General features: G+C 38.7%; 3 protein-coding genes across 4 annotated transcripts; all 3 read left to right on the top strand.

The window, feature by feature from the left end:
- The first annotated feature begins 4336 nt into the window (after positions 1-4336).
- On the top strand, positions 4337-5047 carry LOC137845768 (feather keratin 1-like). Its single transcript, XM_068663216.1, has one exon. It carries the CDS (start codon positions 4351-4353, stop codon positions 4702-4704), a length of 354 nt encoding a protein of 117 aa, XP_068519317.1. The 5' UTR covers positions 4337-4350; the 3' UTR covers positions 4705-5047.
- A 3423-nt stretch (positions 5048-8470) lies between these two features.
- On the top strand, positions 8471-10415 carry LOC137845756 (feather keratin 1-like). Its single transcript, XM_068663201.1, has 2 exons — positions 8471-8555; positions 9665-10415. The coding sequence occupies exon 2, from the start codon at positions 9686-9688 to the stop codon at positions 10037-10039; it is 354 nt and encodes a 117-aa protein (XP_068519302.1). The 5' UTR covers positions 8471-8555; positions 9665-9685; the 3' UTR covers positions 10040-10415.
- A 4107-nt stretch (positions 10416-14522) lies between these two features.
- Positions 14523-16799, top strand: LOC137845712 (feather keratin 1-like). Of its 2 annotated transcripts, XM_068663132.1 has the most exons (3): positions 14644-14678; positions 15660-15773; positions 15970-16799. In XM_068663132.1, the coding sequence occupies exons 2-3, from the start codon at positions 15669-15671 to the stop codon at positions 16339-16341; spliced, it is 477 nt and encodes a 158-aa protein (XP_068519233.1). In that variant the 5' UTR covers positions 14644-14678; positions 15660-15668; the 3' UTR covers positions 16342-16799. The 2 variants fall into 2 exon arrangements, with proteins under 2 accessions (XP_068519234.1, XP_068519233.1); XM_068663133.1 differs by lacking the exon at positions 15660-15773 and having other exon boundaries at positions 14523-14678.
- The last annotated feature ends 5200 nt before the right edge of the window (positions 16800-21999 follow it).

The raw sequence follows: 21999 nt of genomic DNA, 5'->3' as shown, positions 1-21999 counted from the left end.
ACTGAATAGAGCTTCTGCTGAAAAAAAATCAATTCCATGAGTGTATTTAAAAAAAAAAAATAACAAATGTATACATGAATATATGGTATCCTATCAAAAGAACTGGTGTGATTGAGGTAATTAGTTTTTCACCCAGGTCTGTGGGGAATCACTGATAACACTGATATACATCAAAAACTTTCTTTCTGTTTGGTGGAAGGTAGGTGTCTTTCTATGATGCAAATAGACATATACCATAAAGAGTATAGAAATGTGTTTCAGAAGAAGGAACTGCCTAGCTTAGTGGCCTGTCTTTGACAACAGCATATGCTGAAAAGTGTGTTTTGTGGTTCTTCTTCTGAATGAAATAAATGATATAGATTGGAGATCTAGCCTCTTCTATAAGTGTTTCAGTCTTTGCCTTGAAATACTTGTTAATTTAAAAAAAAAGAAAGAATCTCCTAGAACTAACCATCTTCAGATAATATGGCAACAAGGAATGTTTGTGCAGAGTGTTGAAGCCTTTAGTAAATGTGGCATTAGAAACATCCTGAAGAATGTGAATGTCTGTTTAAAACCAATGTCTCCTTTATATGTTGAGATTGGAGAAATGGATACAATAACTATGATTATGACTTTTTACGAATTTCTCAGACTATTTGAGACTACTGAAGCATTTTTTTTTTTTTTTTCATGACTTGGTTCTCACATTTATTTATTTATTTATTTTAGTTTTCTAGTCTAGGTTCCTTCTGGCGCTGCATGAGAGGCGTACTCTGTCCATTTAAAATTCTTTCATCTTCACAATTTATGGGTTCAATTAATTTCTGGTACTTCTATACTTACTCCATTAATGTCAGTATGAAATGAGTAAAAGCCCAGTCTAATAAATCATTCTTTTCAGATCCTCAGCAATTTGTTACCTTACAGGTGTCTTGGAAGTACAATCTAAGATCGCATTCAAGACATTTATTAAAGCTCTTTGTGTGCAATTCCCTGCCTGACCTAGTTAAGAACAATTGTCATTTAACTTGTTCGTCATTCTTAAAATTTCCAAGAAAGGCTCCAAGCCTCCTGGGTAAGTTCTTTGAGCCAACCAGTGCAGTCTGAAGTCAGGCCACCATCAGAAGACAGTTCACAAGTCTTCTTGAAAACATTGCTGTGATCTTTCATGAGTTTGTTTTTAAAGTGAGTTATTATATCAAATAGAAGCTGTTGTGTTAAAAGAAGGAAGAAGAACAGAAGTGCTGAAAATAGTATTTATGAATGTTGTTACATGTTTTACAGGAAAATTAATTCTCCAAGTTGCCAATAAGAACCTGCTGCTATAGATAACTTAAAGAACTTTAAAAAATGTAGGTGCCACATATACATTTATGGATTGATATTGTTTAGGTCTGGAAAGGCAGGGAAAGGTGGGTCACTTTAAATTATATTACTGAAATATGAAGAGCAGTTTAAAATTGCTAAAACATTGAATTGTTCTTTAAATAATAGTTCAGAGCTGGTTTTCATAGAGTCCATTAAAATATAGATGGATCCCTTTTGTGAAGCTGGGTGGAAAAAGATGATCCAGGCTGACAGATTTTGAAGACATCCCATTAGGTGGATTATAAAGGTGATCAAATCCCATTATGTATCATGAGCAGTTTGATAATTCCATGAATATGCACACTGTTAATGAAAATTGTGAAGAAAAATGAACATAGTAAAATCTTGCATATGTATTCCACTTGTGCAATGAATCTACACCAGTCTGGAGTACCATCACTGCTATACTGAAGTCTGTAGCAAGGGGAATAACTATGATGGCAAATGGCTAATTCTTGTGTTTCCTTCTCCCCCCCCCCCCCCCCCCCCCCCAATAACTTCACTGTTAAAGTTATGTGAGGATAAGAGGATAATATCTCAAAATAGTTTAAAATTCATATGTCTTCAAGATGACTTGTGAAATGCTCTTCATATTTGTTGTCTGAGAAGATACAGAGGGGAGTTACAGGTAACTGAGAAATCAAGTAAAGAACCAGTCTGCAAATGTCCCCAGGTGATAGCTGCACCTCAAACTATGATACCAAAGTGTGTGATACTATCTGAATTAGATGAGACCATTCCTAACCTTTGTGTCTTGTCCATGGTGAAGAAGCAAAATCCTGTACAGATTTGAATCTGTACTGAAAAATGTGAATTACCCTAATTCACACCAGAAACACTATCTGCTGCTGTATTTCATCATACTGTTTCATATAACAGTATTTTTGTCTGAATGTCACAATGGGGTCTGGTTCTTTCTCATTGGATTTGGTGGGATTTTTTTTCATGTGTGCATATGGTTGTGGGTTTTTTGCAGGGCCTTGAGAAAACACAAAAGTTCAGTCTAGATTGTTCTTAAGCTTGATTGAAGTCAGAGCTTTGCAACCATTGGTAGAGCACAGAATTTGTTGAGGACTTACATTCATATTCTTAATAAAAGAAAAAAAATGGATGATAACTTATGTATTCCATAAATTTTCTTTAATCTTTATCCTAATGACTGAAGTGTGTTGAATGTACAACACATACATTCTGTTGTGACTGAAAGGTGGCACTGGAATAAATTTGTCCCATAATACCATAAGATGAGAGAAACTTGTATGGCAGAATATTCATGTCAGAAGATAAGGAAATGAAAACAATAATAAACAGTAAGGAAAAGGCATTTAATCGGTTGGAAGCATTTTGCATTCAGGGCATACTTGTTGGTAAATAATTTCATGTACAAAGGATGTCTGCAGTCCCCAGGCCATCCAAGACTCAGTATAAAAGCTAGCTCTACTCAAGGTGCTTCCTACCACTACTTGCCATTTTCTCTTTCGTGAACAAGGTTAGTTGAAATCTACTTCTCTTTCTATTTTCTGAATTCTTCCTTTCCTAACAATTTGATTACTGTACTTCTTCCTCCATAGTATTCTGCTAGCTGCTGGTTTGGGGGAAGTGGGTGAGTGGGGGGCAGTGGGGGGTGTTTTTTCTGTTAAAATAGTATTTTTTCAATGTTTGAGTTGCAGGGATTTCTAGAGGCCAGGCTTGGCTATATAGATCTTTGAAATTCTCATATATATTTATTCAAATGTATGCTTTCAGGTATGCTAAGTGACTTGGAAAATCCCAATACTAATAATATTAGAGATTAACAAACTGAATGGTTAGAATACAGAGATCTATATGCCCAGGAGAAAAAGTGTATTTTATATATTTAAGGGTCTGTTTCATCACCTGTAATGCTTGAAATTTCATCTGGGTTGACAAGAAGAGAAAATAACGGTGTTTGTAAGGGATAAATTTATCTTCAGAAATGTCCAGAAAAATCTGGTTCTGTGCTGTTTATGTTGTAGGAGGCTTCTCCAGTGTTTGCATTTTTGTTATGACAGATCTACTCCTGGGCACAGTGGGAAGTAGGAGGGTAAAAGGAACCATATTCTCAAGGAAGCAGCTCGAGAGCAAGAAGATTAGGAAGGTTTAAAGCAGAGGCTTGTGGGTCTTAAAATTCAGTTATGTTGAACCACAAGCTTTTGATATCTAAATAATACTTTCTAAATGAGGAAAAAAAGAAGCTGTATACTGAGATTAGAAGCATTCACACTGGGTTTAACAAGGGTATTGATTCTAATACTATAGTAATTAATATAGATTTTAATAGGACAGATATCAAAATGTTCTGCTTGGTATCTTACAGCTGCCAGGTTTTTGAAATTGTAGGTTGCAATGACATCTCCCTCAAGTTTAAGGAAATGGTTTCAGGGTCGGTGAGGATAAAGAAGAACAAAAATAGAGGAGAACTGAGCACTCAACAGACTGAGATAGGCATAGGAGATAGTGAAATTTGTGTTTGTTGGAATGGTGGAACTGGTCACAGGGAGCATGCAGGGACTGCATGGATTTCTTACGGATGGACAAGTCATCTGGGACAAATTTCTAAACAGCTCAGCTTCAAGTATGCCAAATGGCAGTGAAATTTGTACCTCTTCTTAGGTGAAGTTGGCACCTGGAAAATTACTACTTCTGAAATGCTTTTAATACTTAGGTTGGATGTCAGTAGTGTCTTTCCAGACAGCAAATCAAAACGCTAAAATATGTCATGAAACAGGTATGTTTCCTTTTGTTCTGTTGCCATTTATTCCATTGGATCACCAAAAACTGATAAAGGACTTTTTCAGCCTCTATCTTCTTGTAGTATAGTTAAGAAGTGGTTTTACTTCCTCACTTGACTCTTGAAAGGTTACCTGGAAAGCTCCAGTGGTTCTGGTACCTGAGAGGAGTAAACAGTAAACTGAAATATGACTCCTATGCTGCATTTCTTCTGATCCTGTATTTCAGACTTGCCTCCATCCTGCAGACATGTCCTGCTATGAGCGGTGCCTTTCCACACCCTGTGGCCCAACCCCACTTGCCAACAGCTGCAATGAGCCCTGTGTGCGACAGTGCCAGGACTCGACAGTGGTGATCCAGCCCTCTCCTGTGGTGGTGACCCTGCCCGGCCCCATCCTCAGCTCCTTCCCCCAGAACACTGCTGTGGGATCCTCAGCATCTGCGGCTGTTGGGAGTGCACTCAATGCTGAGGGAGTCCCCATCTCCTCTGGGGGCAGCTCCTTGGGATTTGGGAGCTTTGGCTACGCAGGCCTGGGCAGTGGGTACAGCCGGCCCTACCGTCGCTACAACACTTACCGCAGCAGTTTCAGTGGACCATGCTAAAGCACGAAGAGCAAGCACAAAGAAATGACCAGAAACACTGAAGCACGACCTGATGCAGGAGAGAGCTCATGGCCATGGTTTTCAGATGTGATGTTAGGCACCCACAACTCCACCTGTAGTGCATGGAGCTGTGGGAGTTAGTCATTCCCTAAAATGAGGCCCCTGTTCTTAATATGCTACTTTATATTTCTAATCAAGTATGTAATTCTGCTACCCACCGCTGTATTTGATACTGCCTGGTGTTAAACATACTTTAAACAGTAGATGGGACTTGATTGTCAAGGTGTAGTCCTACACTGAAAGAAGAGCTCTGTCTGTGGGACACATCACCTTTTTTCCCTTATTAAAACCTGTTGCTTTGCAGTATTTTAATGCACTCTTTAGTATTATTAAAGTTTTATCATATTCCAAGTCTTCTGTTATTTTTATTCCCCATCCTACCTTACTTTGTAACTTTTTCTAGGTGAAATTCATCACTGTGTAGATTATCAGTACCAGGCAGGGACATGATATGAATACTAGCAGAAACACTGATAAGAGGAAAAGATATATTTAGAGGTTGAGATCAAAAACATACCTTATATTGCAGGTGAAATGCATATTGATTCCAGAGTTATTTATTGTAATATTTGACTTTCTGCATCTCTGTCAGGAAAGTTTTCTGAAGACAGGAAGTATTTTATTATCTAATAATGACATACTGAGTAATGCATATCTAATCTAGCCTATAATTATGTTTGTTTTAAGGAATCCTGTTGTGATTCACTCTCAATAACTCTGACCTAGAGCTGCAGGGTGCAAAGAAAGATTAACCATCAAATCACTGCTTGAATGCTTGGATTCATGAGGTCGAATATGAACAGCAGCACAAGTTCCAAGGAAGGTATAGACATAGCTTTTTGTGAGAGACAGAACAAAACCATTTGGTCTATTTGCTTGCTACTTACTGCAGAAGTACTGTCTATTTTAGGGCTCCTAATAAAAGCCTGTCTGTCTTTAATGTCCTTTCTGTAGCCCTACAGAATTCCAACAGAAAGCACATGGAATGAAGCATGCTAAAAATTACAGGACACTGGTAGGCATCAAAACCTTAGAAGTTCTCTCAAATAAATTATTAGTGCTGAAAGTAAGTACCTGAGATTAAAAACAGTATTGCACAGCCACTGAAGCTACTAAAGCAATAGATTTTTTGGGAAAAAAAAAGAAGGCGTTCTCAGGTAGGGAAATGTTTGAGGCATTCAATTAATTCTAGTTACCAAACAAATTCTATTGCAGCTGGTTGAATGGTCCCCAAGACTTAAATTGTTCCAGGTAGTTATATTGTTATGTTTATAGTTTATGCACCAGTCTAGTCTCATCCTGGCATCAGATGAAAAGCCTTCCTCAAAGCTTCTTTCATGTTAAAGACTTGTGGATCATTTAAACACTTCATACTATTACATTCACGCCTGTGAAGTCAACATAAAGATGATACAAATTTTAGTTCATATAAGTAATTTGTCAGCTCTGGCAATTTGGTAGTTCACCAGCCTAATGGGAGCACTCTGTCGTTATACAAAGTGTTTTAATTGAGTGCATGGAATGTGAAAAGCCATCACTGATCCATACATGAGAGCTGTTCAGTCCTGGTTCACCAGTCTTAGCAGTCCCAAAAAGCAAGATCCAAAGACTCACAGCATTTTAGGTGAACTTTACTAGAAGCCAACTAGACTTAACTGGCAGAGTGTCAATTGAAGTATTTCCAGGCTGTTTCTAAGATATTATATACCCTCCAAGGAAAGGAGGGTATATATTTTGTGTTCTTAGAGGGAAGAATGAGGAAAAGTTAGTATTTTTTTGCCTACCTAGTTTTAAGGATGAAAAGGAAAAAAAGTCCCCAGGTGAGTGATGTCTTTCAGTTACTCTAAGGAAATATGTTTTTAAAATTTCTAAAGTAGTATGTGAGATAGAGATTTTGTGAAAAGGGAATAACGTAGTAGCTGTAGGAAAGGAGAGGAAAATTTTCCTCTGGAGAGTCATTAAAATATTTAGTTATAGGAATTTACAGAAATCTTCCCTTCCCTTCCCTTCCCTTCCCTTCCCTTCCCTTCCCTTCCCTTCCCTTCCCTTCCCTTCCCTTCCCTTCCCTTCCCTTCCCTTCCCTTCCCTTCCCTTCCCTTCCCTTCCCTTCCCTTCCCTTCCCTTCCCTTCCCTTCCCTTCCCTTCCCTTCCCTTCCCTTCCCTTCCCTTCCCTTCCCTTCCCTTCCCTTCCCTTCCCTTCCCTTCCCTTCCCTTCCCTTCCCTTCCCTTCCCTTCCCTTCCCTTCCCTTCCCTTCCCTTCCCTTCCCTTCCCTTCCCTTCCCCTTTCTTAATCAAGTATGACATTTTTAAATAAAATAATTCATTTCTGAAGGAGTGTGCTTTGAGTTACTTTGTGAAGTCCTTTGAATGATCTTGACTCACACACTTTGAAATTAGGTTATTAGCCAGGTAATGCGAGAGCTGAGATCTTGTCATGTACCTTGAAATTTAGGTAGCATGAAACTTTGCATATTTGAGCCATTAGTGAAAAGCTATTCTGAACTTTGAAGTCCTTTGTTCTTCTGAAGACCAAAACCAACCTACGTATAAAGATATTCCTCATTGAGAGTTAATTCACATCTCTTGCTGGAGGACTGTGACGCTAAGAGAAGAGACCTGATCCTTGCTCTTTGAATACTTTTCATCTGTACAAATATTTCTGTCAGGCCACTGCAGACTGAAGAGGTGAAACAAATCACATAATGATAAATATCATGGAGAAATGCTGGGTGCAATTTCTACTGACGCTGTAGTTTAGCTCAGGCAGAGAACTGCCTTTAAGAACCAATAACTGAAAGCAGTCTTAATATCCGTATTCCTATTTAATTTGATGTGAAAATTGATGTACATCCCTTTGACTTGCTGGGATTTCATGTAGGACTAACGTTGATTCTTTAGATGAAAGATTGCAGAAATCAGATAAAAAATTAGAGGCAGTTAATAAAGTCCCTAAAGTAATAAGATCGTGCCATGACACTTTTTCATTAAAGTGTGATTGTTTGACATTCACCTGGATAAAGAAGCTAAAAAATACAGTCCTCTGTGTATTAGCTGTGTTTGTACAAATTGGGGGAAAAAACTATGGGTTAGCCCACAATAAAACACTCCAGAAAGTGTTTTATTGTCTCTGGTCAGCAATTCTTGCTGGTCTTAATTTTCTCTACCTTTTGCAATACTCATGGAAATTTGATGCTCTTCTCAGCTGTATGTTTGTGTGGGGTTGAAATAGTGCAGAAATGCAAAATTTGGGAATATATATAATGCATCACATCTTGTGGTCAGACTGACCCCTTGAAATGGAAATGGTCATGAGCCCAAGCTCACATCTCGGAGCTTAATGATTGTTCACCTAAAGGAGTGAAGTCTTGAATAAGGACTCTGCATCACATACGCTCCCCTTAAGCAGTGTCTTGACGACAGAAATGAAACATAAAATGTACATTGGCCTTAGGAGACAATATAATTGTTGCTGTAATTCAAATGAATCACCACAGTCTTCCAAGGAATTAAATGGGTACTCATTGCTGAAGATGAAAGCTTTGCCTGTACTGGAATGTGAGTGTAATAAGGGGAGGGGAAAAAGAGAGAAATACCAAAAGAGATTTTGGGAAGAAAAAAAAAAAAAAATTAATCAGTTTGGTGGATTTTGCATGCAAAAATATGGATTGTTAAATAATTTCATGCATAGTATATGTCTCAGGTCTGCAGGCAGTCTGGAATGCAGTATAAAAGCCTATACAACACAAGACTCTTCCATCCACTTCTCTTGCCTTATTCGCTCAGGTGAACAGGTAAGTCTGAATCTACCCAGTGTCTTTTTAAATGCTAAACTGTAACTTTGATGACTGCTTTTTGTTGTTCTTAGTTCTTTATAAATATTGCTAGGTGGTTTTTTTTTGTTTTGTTTTGTTTTGTTTTGTTTTGTTTTTCCTTTTCAGGAGGAAAATTAGAAAGGCTTACTTCTATCAGACAGAAAGGCTTTATTTATTTGTGAAGCAGGGTGTAATGATGCAAGACTTAAACTCCAATACTGGCAATATTGTCTCTCAAAACATGCAGCTTCGTGCTCCATTTTAGAGGCTGGTGCTAAGCTAGCCAAAGGATCTGGCTGGAAATACGGTCTTGTCTTAAAATATAGGGACCAGCCGAAAAATAAACCTATTCTGAGTTCCAGGATCCATCCCAAGTCCTCTTTTCCACAGGCAGGAGAGCTGAGATCCTAGGAGACTCAAATACATTGAATTTGAACTAGGGCAAAACTTCTGACCAAGAAAATAATCCTTTTTCCCACTCCATGTCTGCCTGTTCTGGTCATATGTACTTTGGGAGCAAAGGATGCATCTAAAACACTTTTCTACAATTCTGAAAATGCTTCTGGTTGGGCTGCTAGAGAGTAAATTCTAGCACTGAAGCATTAAACTCAGATATGTGTCAGGATAAGGCTCAGTGTTTCCACCCCAATGGTAGCTTCAGCAGCTGTCCTCCACCTACGCTATAGTGGCACCATCTGCAATGAGTTGATGCAAGGGGAAATTGCCAAGGAATGGGAAATGCCTTTGCTGGTGAGGGTTAAGATGAGTTTTATCACAACTGGCAGCATGGTTCAGAGGCTACCTGCTCCATCAGTCTTGAAAAAGATAAAAATAAAAACTTCTATGTCATTTTCAGACTGCTCACAGTAGATTTTGGTCTAATAAATGATATTAATACGAGATCAAAGGTTGGACTAGATGACCTTAGAGGTCTTTTCCAACCTGAATGATTCTGTGATTCTATGATTCTATGAAATGATTATCCCTCTAACCACCTTGTCCAGTTACTTTCTAGTTAACCCCATACCTGAGTTTTTTAAATTCAATATAACTTCTATATTGCACATGATTTCTTTGCTGTATTTCAGACATCCCTCTGTCCTGCAGTCATGTCCTCTAATGACCTGTGTCCTCCCACCTCCTGCGGCCCAACCCCACTCGCCAACAGCTGCAATGAGCCATGCGTCCGGCAGTGCCAGGAATCGACATATGTTATCCAGCCACCTCCTGTGGTGGTTACCCTGCCCGGACCCATCCTCAGCTCCTTCCCCCAGAACACCGCTGTAGGATCCACCAGCTCAGCTGCTGTAGGCAGCACCCTCAGCTCTGAGGGAGTCCCCATCTCCTCTGGGGCCAGCTCCTCGGGATTTGGGAGCTTCGGCTATGCAGGCCTGGGCAGTGGGTACAGCCGGCCCTACAATCGCTACAACACCTACCGCAGTGGTTACAATGGGCCATGCTAAAGCATGAGGAGCAAGCACAAAGAAATGACCAGAAACGCTGAAGCACGACCTGACAAAGGAGTTTACTCATGGCCATGGTTTTCAGATGTAGTGTTAGGCCCCCGCGACTCCACCTGTAGTGCATGGAGCTGTGGGAGCTTGGCATCTCCTAAAATAAGGCATTTGCTTGTCTTATACTTTGAATACTTCATATTTCTCATGAAACTTTTTATTTTTATTTTTTTTTCTATTGCTGTAGATGGGACTTTATTGTCTCAGCACACAGCAGCATTGAGAAAAGAAACCTAGGATGAAAAGACATTTTTGCTGTTGTCTTACTGACTCCTAGAAATATTTGCTTACACTTTGTACTTTTTTATTCCACTTTTTGCTCTCATTAAAGTTATGCTGCATCATAAACCAAGTCTCCTGGTGTTTGTTTGGTAACACCTACTAGCAGCCTGCTCTTGGTAAAATTTCTTACCATTTTTTTTAGTAATTAACTGCTACTATTTCATGTTGACTATAGTTAAATATTCAGCTTACTTCTTCTATGCCAAGAAATCATTTCTACAGCCAGGAAACTTTGGCTTCCTTGTATATACAAGGTAGATACTCTGCAGAGTAGTAGTCTGTGCGTATGTGTGTGTGTGTAAGTGCAAAGTAGATGCATGGTAGGAAGACCATAGGGAGTTTGGCAGGTTTATGCTCTAAGAAGAAACCTGCTCCCTCTGCAAATCATATTGAGTATTTTTTTTTTAATTAATGCCAGCTTATCTGAGACTACTTAAGTGTAGAAATTCTACTGTAGACAGTGCTCCTGGTGCTTCTGTGGTGCTGAAATAATTGGGTTTGGCGGAGATATTTGCATGCACTCACTGGCTGTAGGCATCTGTGGAGTTAAATGACAGGCTGAATTTTCATCCCATGATAATGTCTGTAATTTCAAAGTTTATTTTCAGCATGAAAACCCATCTCTTCTTACTGGGATGGAAAGGATTTAAATGAGTGTGTGTTAGTCCTGCGTCTCCAGCTTCAAGCATGTAGGCTGTGATCATTTCCTTTCTAAATGACTAATGGAAGTAAATGTAAAATCAGGGACCTGTAATGGGCATGTAATTGTGGCAAAATTCATGAGTGAGATCTTATGCAACCCTTGCCAAAAATAAATAAGTGACTCTGAAAAGGGTTTATACGAATGATAATAGGCAACCCCTTGCTCTGAGCTGATGAACTCCAAGTATGCTTGTGTCTTTCTGTCTTGGCACTGAGACATCTTTCTGTGAGGTAGATGGATCTGACACATAGGGCCATGAGTAGAGAAATTCTAATTGCACAATTACAATTTGAAATGTAATTAACATATGCATTAAAAAAAAATATTCAAAAGTATTTGAAAAATGACTAAAGCCCACCCATTGTGGGTGTGGTGTTCTGCAGAAACTCAGGTGAGTAAATAATTTCTTCCCTCTATCATGAAATAATTTTTGTTGTTGTTTTCTCCTACTGTGCCCTTTGAATTCTGGTATAACAACCCCACTATAAGCTGTCTCTTTGCAGAAATACTCCGCAGATCTCTATGCAGAAGTTAGCTACATTTATTTTTTGACAGAAAGAAAAATTGTAATATAAACTGTTTAAGCTTATTAGACCACTGTAAGATGCCAAACCTCAAAATTTAGTCATTTTAAAGTTCTTTATAACTGTATTTGATTATCATTAACAATGAAAATAGCTATGTATGAAATAGGTATGAACTTTTAGGACTGTATATATCTACCTATATTTGAACATCCTTGCCTTCAGGGGAGGCAACCGAGCAGCATAAATTGATATTGTGAAGCTCAAGTTGCAGGCTGTGCCTATACCAAATGCCATCTCAGATTATACACAGAGTGCATATTATTCATCTGCCTGTGTCAAACAACAATTTGCAGCAACAGATTGCAACAGAAACAGCAGAGATACCCAGTCTGATTGAACAAAAGAACCTTAAGATACATATATATCTTTGGTTTTAAGCACTAAGTCCTAATACTATGAGGGTATTAGCAGAGTTCACTGTCAATGGCCTCAAACCAGATGTCCTAGATTATTGTGTGAACTTCAAATGGCTGTTCAGTCTGTATGAAATGCTGTCAATAACATCAGTATTAGTACAATTAGCTAAGATTGAGGTCTGAGATTAAAGAGATAACTATCAAACCCACTGTCAACAGTGAGAGAAGGGGACTGCACAGGAGGAATCTGTGCCATAAGGACTTTTACAGATTTATACAACTGTTCAAAGCCTCTGAGGCATCCATTTCTTTGAACAAGCTAATTAATTACAGCTCAAAAGTTATTGCAGGTGGCAGTCTTCTCATCAGGGAAACCGCTCTGGTCTCTGCATGTCTGTGTTTCCACGCACAGATTTTGGGGTCAATTTTGTGTCTGGAGCCATTGCCCAGAGATTAATGTGAGTAAGATTCCAGTTCCCTTTTGATTAAGAGCTTTTTTCAGCCATTTAGTCACTTACAGGTGTCTTGGGAGGATGTTCTCACATTACGCAAAGACTTTTAATTATTATATGAATATACAGACGTGTCTCTGATTATATAAAAACAGTCATGAATTCTGATTCACTCGCTTTAATTCAGCCCAAAGATCAGGACATGAAGTCATTCTGACTGTACAATAATTATTGTAATCACTTTCAAGGAAGGTCATAGACATCTCTGAACCATTGCTAGGTCCTTTTCTCTGGAAGAGTATAGGACCTCCTATACTCTGAGTCTGATTTTAAAATTATTTAAGCAGAGTTTGGAAGAAAGAATATATTTTTTTAATGATGAAAATCATATATCAGTACTGCTATGCAAATTAATTTCCTAAGTAGCTGTTGAAAAAGCTTGCTAATCCATCAGAGTATGGAGAAATACTGAGGAATGACCAGAGTTGGTGAAGCTAAAAAACGATACAGTAATTTCTTTTTGAATCTCCGTGAAATATGATATAGCTTGAAACAAACCTTGAGGTATTTTTTAATTAAAAGTGAAATAGCCATAATTCCTGCCACCAGCAACAGTGACATACATTTTAGAAGCCAATGACTGACCTGTACTCCCAAATCTTAATAATAGATTATTATAGAAATGATATGAGGATTCATATCTGGGTCACATATCTTAAGGTGCCACATAATATGATGCTTTGCATGCCTAGAGTTTTAATAAAAGTTTCTGATAAACTTTGATGTTCTCAGGAACACATGACCAAGCCAAACAAGTTTCTGTTCTCAGGGGATCTTCACAAAGACGTTCATAATTTGGAGATGATTTGCATGTCTAAATAATTAAAGTGCTAGGAGAGAAAAGACCTGAGTGCTGATCTCTGTGCCAAGGATTGCTTTTGTATTTTACCCCTTTACTATTTATCCTGCATGCCCTTCCTATGGAAGAAGTTTGATGTCATTGCACTGTTCAGAAAAAAAATTAAATAAAAAATGATAACAAGTGAAGAAATTGCTGATATTTTATGTATTTTTGATGCTTCTGCACTGGGCTACCACTGGTCTGTAGCACATTGTGTACCAGTAATACAGGGGCAGCAGGAGAAATTAATACTGAAATACAAAAGAAAGAAATCTTGTATGTGACTGCTTCTGCCTCCACAGGTGAGTTTTGTAAAGCAATATCCTTTGTAGGACTCTTCCTTGAGAACAAATGTCACCAAGCATTATTATACATGTAGAAGTTAGCCTAATTAAGCAGCCGCTGATGTGTTGAGGTCTGAGATAAGAATAAAGGTGCATCTGTGGATTCCATAAATTAAAAACTCCTAAGAGATGAGGCCCAGAATTAGACAGCCAGGAAAGATGCTGTATAAGATTTGTGCTTCAGAATCTTCCACAGAAACAGAATTGTTTGATGTTATCTCATTGGACTGGACATTTTATACCCTTTTTTTTTTCTTTTTTCTTCTTTTCATGTGAAAGAAGTGGTATCTTAGTTTTTCTAGTTATATCTTGGCCTTTGTACGCAGCCATAACTCTTTCCAGTTCCTCCTGATTCTCACAGAGTTCTTCTTTTGCAATATTTATTTTTTTTCTCTCATTTTGAGGCCTGAGTTGAGTGTAAATTGTATGTGAATTCCCAGCCATTTTCTGAAAAACTCAGTCTCTCTCCTCTTCTCCTTGAGAGCACCTGGATTCCCCAAACTACAGCTGCTCATGGATTTGCTTCCAACTCATTAAAAGCTGAAATTCTTCATAATTTGCAACAATATTTACCTTGCAGAGGAGGGCTTGTAGAAGGGACTGTATTATGTAAATTCAGCTTAGTCTCCTTTAATGACACCAGGCAGATCCAAAAGAGTTTTGAAGGCAGAATATTTTTTTCTGAATTAATTATTCTAATGTTACCAGAAATTAACTTGGCCCAGAATATTTTAAGATGAAAGAAACTTGTGGTCAGATATGCATGCCACAAGATAAGGAAGTGAGGCAGTAATAAGCACAAATACTGAGGCAAAAAAACATGTAATCAGTAGTGGCTCATAAATAACTTCATGCACAAAGAATGTCCCAAGTTGTCAGGCAACTTGGAGTGCAGTATAAAAACCTGAGCAACTCAAGGTTCTTCCATCCATTTCTCTTGTCTTCCTTGCCTTCGTGTATAGGGTAAGTGAACTCTTTTGTTCTTTTTCTATATGTTGAACTGTTGCCTTGATGATTTTGTAGCTTTTCCTCTCTAATATTGTAGTAGATTCATTTTTTTTTAATTATTTTTTATTTATTTTTTTTTCCTCTGAGGTAGGAAGTTGGGAGGGCTTTTCATTTAAAAGAGAATATTTTCTGTTGGTGGCCAGTTATAAAAATCATGGAATGGGGGAGTTAGACACGTTAGTTAGACAGTAAGGTTCATGTATTCAACTTCAGGATCTAAACGAGTTATTAGATATGGCAACTGAACATAAAAAAATCTGCAGTCACTTCTTAGGTCTGTTCAGAGTAGCGTGCTGGTCTGTGGAATATTTATCAAAGACCAGACATTCAGAGAAATAGGGGGCCAATACTGGCATTTTATTCTTTGCAGTTCTGGGTCACCAGCTTATCATGCAGAAAGCCTCAGTCCATGTCTGTCTTTGAATCCCAACTCATAGTTCTTCTGAATGCAAGGAGTGACTTTTAACCAACTGTGTCCCCATGCTCCAAACAACTGGAGAGATTTCCATGGTAGCTTCTGCTACTGATTTTAATGTTAATAGCAAGACAAAAAGTGGAAGTGTTCCTGAATTCAGCTGCCTGTTTTCCATTTCTTGTCAAACAAATGCTGAGTGCTTCAGTTTCTATTTTCCAGTTTCTTAAAATTGGGAGAAGGGACCTCCGAGATGGGACTTGCATGAAAGAAAGCAATACAAAGATATGGGGAAGATTATTTCCTGTATTAGCTTTTGGTAGGATGCTTGTCATTCTTGACTGTTGAGCAAATATGCCAGCCTTGGATCAGGAATATCAGGCCAGGTCTTACCCATTCCAGCTGTGCACCTTCCTCTGAAGGCTACGGAATCAGTCTCCATTTCTCTAGGGCACACTGAGCCCTAATAGCTTTCCTGTGTGCAGCCTCTGCAAGGGGAAGTGTTCAAAGTTCCCTTTTTCCAGGGTAGCACTATGGCCATGTGGTTAGGGCACTCTCTGCAGTGTGAGCGACGAGGTTTTCAGCACCGCTACATGCCCCGGTTCCTTGGTGAGTTTACTAACCACGGAGGCTTCAGGGTAAGTTACTGAGCAAAATGCATTAGTGCTACCTTCCTTAGCAGTCTCCTTAAAGAAAATGCAAACTCAACCCTTTTTTCAAAGTACTCTGGAGCAAAAATTTAATCTTGCTCCCCATGCAATCTCTTGTTAGTTTGCTATATTAAGGAGAAGTTTAATCCAATTCTTGTATGGCATTTCTTTCCTTCTTTTTCAGATTTACCTCCACCCCAGAGCAATGTCCTGCTATGATCTGTGTCCCCCCACCCCCTGTGGCCCAACCCCGCTTGCCAACAGCTGCAATGAGCCCTGTGTGCGGCAGTGCCAGGACTCAACAGTGGTGATCCAGCCCTCTCCTGTGGTGGTGACCCTGCCCGGCCCCATCCTCAGCTCCTTCCCCCAGAACACCGCTGTGGGATCCTCGGCATCTGCAGCTGTGGGGAGCGCTCTCAGTGCTGGGGGGGTTCCCATCTCCTCCGGCAGCTCCTTGGGATTTGGGAGCTTTGGCTATGCAGGCCTGGGCAGTGGGTACAGCCGGCCCTACCGTCGCTACAACACCTACCGCAGTGGCTTCTGTGGGCCTTGTTAAAGCATGAAGAGCAAGTATGAAGAAATGACCAGAAACGCTGAAGCACAACCTGATGCAGGAGAGAGCTCATGGCCATGGTTTTCAGATGTGATGTTAGGCACCCACAACTCCACCTGTAGTGCATGGAGCTGTGGGAGCTTGGCATCTCCTAAAATCAGGCCTTTGCTTGTCTTTTGTTATGCTTTACTTTATATTTCTGATCATTGTTATCTTATGCTTTTTTTTTTTTTGTATTTGATAATGACTAGGTAAAATATGTAATTATTAGAAGTTGTTATGCATGACTGAATTAGTACAGTCCATTTAAGTTACAAAGAAGGAAGATATAATTTTGCTGAGTGTGTCATTGTGAGAGAGATGAGTGGGTACTGTCCTTACTGGACCTTGGAAATGTATTCCTTACACTTTACATTGCTTCCTTCCATTCCTCAGCCTCATTAAATTTGTGCTGCATCATATTCTGAGTCTGCCTGTGTTTCTTTCTACTCTCAGCCCATTTTCCAGCCTGTCTGTGGTGAAACAGGTCTGTTTGCACGTCATCCATGCCAGAAACTATTGTGCAAATATCTTCAAACCAATTGCTAAATGGGAATGAGACAGATTTCAGTTGTGGACAACTTTTCCTTTTTTTCTATATATGGTAAATTTTGCTGAAGAAAATTTGTCAAAGGCTAGAAACAGATGAGGTTCCCCTGCAATGGTTATACCTCCTGTTGTAGCATAAGGAGGCAATCTTAAAGTAAGCAAGCTGTTTCTGCTTACTTTCTTTAAACACCCTTTACCTATTGCACTATGGAGATTGAAATGGGCCCTTTAACTGTTTTGATATCACTTTTCTATGAAAAATTGTTCATTTGACATAGATTTCTTCGAAGAGGGATGAGAATGGAGGAATAGGCTCACCTGAGAAAGGGGATGAGCTCCCCTTCAATGAGAAATAGCCTAAATTCAGGGAAAAGTTCACTGATGGAAATCATATTTCTCCTCATCCTTCTGTAGACGTAAGCAAGAAGAGGGCAGAGGCGTAGAGATACTGCAGGAAAATCTGGAGGAATATGAGGAACACTAGAAATTATGGGGGGTGCTGAAGTGTTACCTCCACTCATCTGTTCACAGTTTGATCTACAAACTGGAAGGAGATTGCAACTTTTTTAACCTATCTGTGATACTTAAGAAGAACCCTTTAAAATAAAGGAGTGTTTATGCTTGTCTTGAGAGCACCTGAGCTTGCTAAGGGTGAAGGTGGAAGGAGAGGGGTGGCAAGCTGCTGCAACCCCTTGAGTGCACCTTGATGGGTGCAGCAGAACTCTTGGCAACTGTGAGCAGACTCCAGCAAGTGGTGGAGTTGAGGAAGAGAAGGCTATGTGATGTTTTTGCAAAGGAATTAATCATTGAAGTTTGCTGGCTTGGGACTTGTATTTGTGAGAGAGAAATTAAAAGATTTCGAGTTCTATCCCTTTCTCACTGTGTCTTTATACACTTAGATCTATCTATTGTGCGTAGCAGATCTGAACTTTATATGGCATTGCTTTGTCCTAGCATGGTTGTCTGTGTTGTAATAAAGGAGGTCTTTAGAGACTGGGAGCTTTGGTCCTTGAAGGAAATAGGCTTGAAAAGTTCTATGTGAAAGCTCTGGGTGATTCAGTGCTCTGTCTCCCCACACAGCTCGCAGCCTGCTATCTGTGAAATTTCTTACTTGGAATCTTTGTACAGACTGATGCTGAACTATAATTAAGGCCAGAGAAAGATGTTGACAAAGTTATATTGACTACAGTCATTACTGAAGCTAAATTAAAGGAGGTACATCAGTTCAATGAAAGAATCCATAATTTCAAGGAGTAGGTTTTCTTAATTAACAACAGAAGAGAATAGAAAGTTAGCAGTTTGATAATATAATACAGCAGAAGGCTAGTCCGAATTTAATGTATATTATGATTTTTTGCTGTCTCAACTGAAGCTATTGCTTGATTAAAGGGGATTCATTCCAAAGAAATCATTCTTCATTTACAGTTGCAGCAAAATAACTTTCTCTTATGGAGTTCAATCTGCCTATCTAGCACAACAAAGGAGTTACAATTGCACAGTAGAATGTGACTGGAGAGTCATGGCTAAGGCACTACAGTTCAAGTATCTCTAATATATCCAGGTGGAAAGACAGCATCATTTCTCCCTAAAAAAAATACATTTTATTACTGTTGTAATCTCCTTCTGCAACTCTCTGTTAAGTTTTAATCTAATTGACTGCATTAAACCCCTCTGCAGATGTAACCTCTGTGCTTATAAAGTCTTGCTGAAGTTGGGATATTTCCTTTGTGTATTCAGAAAGGAGAAAGGTCTGGTATGTTGCTTATTTATTTAAAACAAACAAACAATCAAACAAAAAAAAAACCCTAAAGCGTGATTCCCTCCCTTAATTCATATCACAGACTGCCTTTTTTTTGTAATAAAATTACTGTAGCAGCAAATGTTGCATCATCCTAAAAGTGAAAGTTTTATTCAGTGCTGCAGAATATGAGCTAGATTATTGTGTTCTGAATAAATTTTCTAGACAAAACAAGCTGCTTCTCAAATTACTACTCTGTTGGCTTTGGAAATGTCATCCCATGTTAGATTGGGGTTTATGTAATTGGGCAGCATGTGTGCAATAACACAGTACCAGACTACAACAGCAGCATAAAAAATAGCACATGATACTGTATACATGCTCTGAAACAAACAAACAAACAAAAAAAGTCATTATCTTCTTTCTAGACTGATAAACTTGCATCTGTTAATCTCTGAACAGATTGAAGAATTTGGTCCCATGGATGGAAGTGGGACACTCTCTTTGGTCTTGCTGTCAGTAAAGGCATGTTTCAATGCCAAACTTTATGAAACTGAAACCAAAATTATAGTGTCTGCTGTGCCTGCAGGGATTAGAGAAGACAGAAAGGTTCTGAAGGATGAGAGCTTTTATAGCTTTCTCAGGCTCCCTGGAGGACCCAAGACATTCTTGCACACTTACTAACTAGCTCTTGCATTTTTATTTATTTTTTTAATTCTTCTCTTTTTGCATATGGCTGTGTTCCAACTAGTAAAACTGTTTTGTTTACTGTTTATGTTTATTGCCTGGACTTATCCTGGTGTTAGATGAAAACCACGATCCATGATGTCTCTTTCATCTTTATGGTTTGCATCCTTTAAATATGTCTGGCTCCATAATACAAACTCCACCTTCCCAAGATGTGGATGAGTCAAAATTCAATTTGGTTAGGAATTTTGTCTGCTCTTCAACATTTTGGTCACACTGGTGCATGGGAGCAATGTCACAGCAAGAACTTTTAATTTAAGACTTGAGTGTGCAATTTCATCCCTGATAAGTGACTGCGAGATTTAGGTTTGCTACTCCTTGTAATATTCCAATAAGCAATATCCCAAAGTTTCTGGGATGATGAGATTGAATCAGTGGAGCTAATTTAACACATGAACACCTTCAAGAGAGAAATTATGACTCTCTTATCATCACCATAACTTTTGATAAGTTTTATTATTATTATTTATTTATTTATTTTTAATACATGCTTCTATCATGGTCAAGAAATAGCTACTTCTACAAAGGAATATGTATTTTAACATTCTGATACCACAGTGGTTCGTTTTTATGTGTGTATTGGTAAGGGTATTGGAGAATAAATAATAAATCTCAAGGGACAGGAGAGCTTCAGACAGTAGTGTCACTGGTTAATGTCATCTCATACCTAAGGACATCCAGTGACTGATGATTGGAATGAGATTTTTGAAGCATGTGATTTTATGCAGACAAATTAAATTTTGAGGAAAAAATTGAATGACTCCAGCTTCTGAAGCCATATAATGTGATGCAGTTTGGGAGCTTTAGTAATCCTGGTCACATTTTGAACACCGACTATGTTCAAATAATGTCACACACCTTCAAATCTTCTGTTAAGTCAATATTTGCATGTCTGAGCCATTGATGAAATTTTTTTTGTGAACTCTGAAGACCTTTGTTCTTGAAAACTGTGCAACCAGCATTTATTTCCCAGGAGATCTTCATGAAGATACTAACACTTAAGATATAATTTACATGTCTCTAAGTGATTTAAACATTAGGAGTAGGAGATTGGAGTGTTGATCTCTGCCCTAAAGTCTGCTTATGCATTGTATACAATTACTTCTTAATCTAGAAATTGTCTTTGAAAAAGAAATTGAAATGTTGCACGTTGCAACATCCTTTAAGACCATGCAAAATGAAGACAAAGTTATTCGCTTTCAAGAAAGGAAAAAAAAAATAATAAAATAAAAAAATTATACACTTCTGTAGGTAGCTACCATTAATTTGGAGTATAATTTTGTATAATATTGGAAGACACGGTAGAGGAAAAGATTTATGTGGCTGCACATGTAAAACCTGTGACTTTAATGACCCCATAGGTAAGCCTGCTCAAAACTTTGAGTGTCGGTGTCTCTGACTAGCCAAAAATTCACATGCATCCTCAATTTGACCTGAGCTGTTTTTCCTAGAGTCTGATGTAGGAATAAAGTTAAAACTACAGACTCCTTAGATTAAGGATGTTGATGCTCAGTCTCCAAATTGAAGACCTGGATCTCAAATTCCTTCACGGAAATGCACTAGCTTATGTTAAATGAATAGATAAAACTTCCAACACTCTTTCATCCTGTCTCCTGAGTCAAGGAAGTAAAATAATATTTTCCCTTAAATAATAATTCCCTGGAAGTACTTTTGAGGGTGCTAAAGTGGAATCAACTCTGCTAAGGGTTTTCTGTAGCAACATGGTTATCTGAGTGTGTGCAGCTGCATGGCTGCTTAAGAGGAAATTGCTCTGGTTCCAAGTCAGAGCCAGAGGTGTGAGCAACTTATGGTCTTTGTAAAGTGCGAGGGGGAAGTCACGGGGGAGTTTTTATCATATGCATCTTTCCTAATATATTTATTCATCTCTGTCAAATGATGTGCACGGCATATATTGTCCTTAGGATGCAAAATCATTTCCTTAGTAGCTGAGATGAATCAGTTGATCTGACCAGGAATTAACAGGGCTCATAAGATGTTTAAGATAAAAGAAACTTCTATAGTGGAATGCATATGTTATGATGAGGAAATTAGAACAAGGCAACAGCAAGGAAAAATAAATCATCAGCTGGGAATATTTTGCATAGAAGAAGTCTTTAGCAAAAGTCCTCAGGCACTCAGGGACAGAGTATAAAAGCCAGCACAGTGCAAGTTGCTGCCATCCACATCTGTTTAATTCTCCTTGGTGAAAGGGTAAGTCTGAATCTTTCTATGTCCTGAATGATTTTTTATTTTTACACTGGCCTGTTTTATACCAGTCTAAGGTTTATGCTCTTCATCAATGTGTGTGGGAGACCTGCAAGTAGCTCTTCCCATGCAGGGAGGCAGGTGGTCTTTGAAGGGTGGCAATTGCTGGGCACAGGACATCACTCATTTTTCAGTTGGGTCACTGGAGCATTCAGTCCCAAGATGCTGAAATCACTGCATGTGAATTGCTTAGCAACTAGAATTGGGTGTGGAGAACCTGCACAGAGATTTTTGGCTCTTGGAGCTTTATCTGAAGGTAGAGAGGTATGTGGACTTGAATTTTTCAAAAGCTTGCTGAGCAATATTGAAAGTATATACTTTCT

This window comes from Anas acuta, chromosome 28 (assembly GCF_963932015.1).
Source record: "Anas acuta chromosome 28, bAnaAcu1.1, whole genome shotgun sequence".
Taxonomy (NCBI): Eukaryota; Metazoa; Chordata; class Aves; order Anseriformes; family Anatidae; genus Anas; species Anas acuta.
This window is presented reverse-complemented; position numbering and strand designations above follow the sequence as displayed.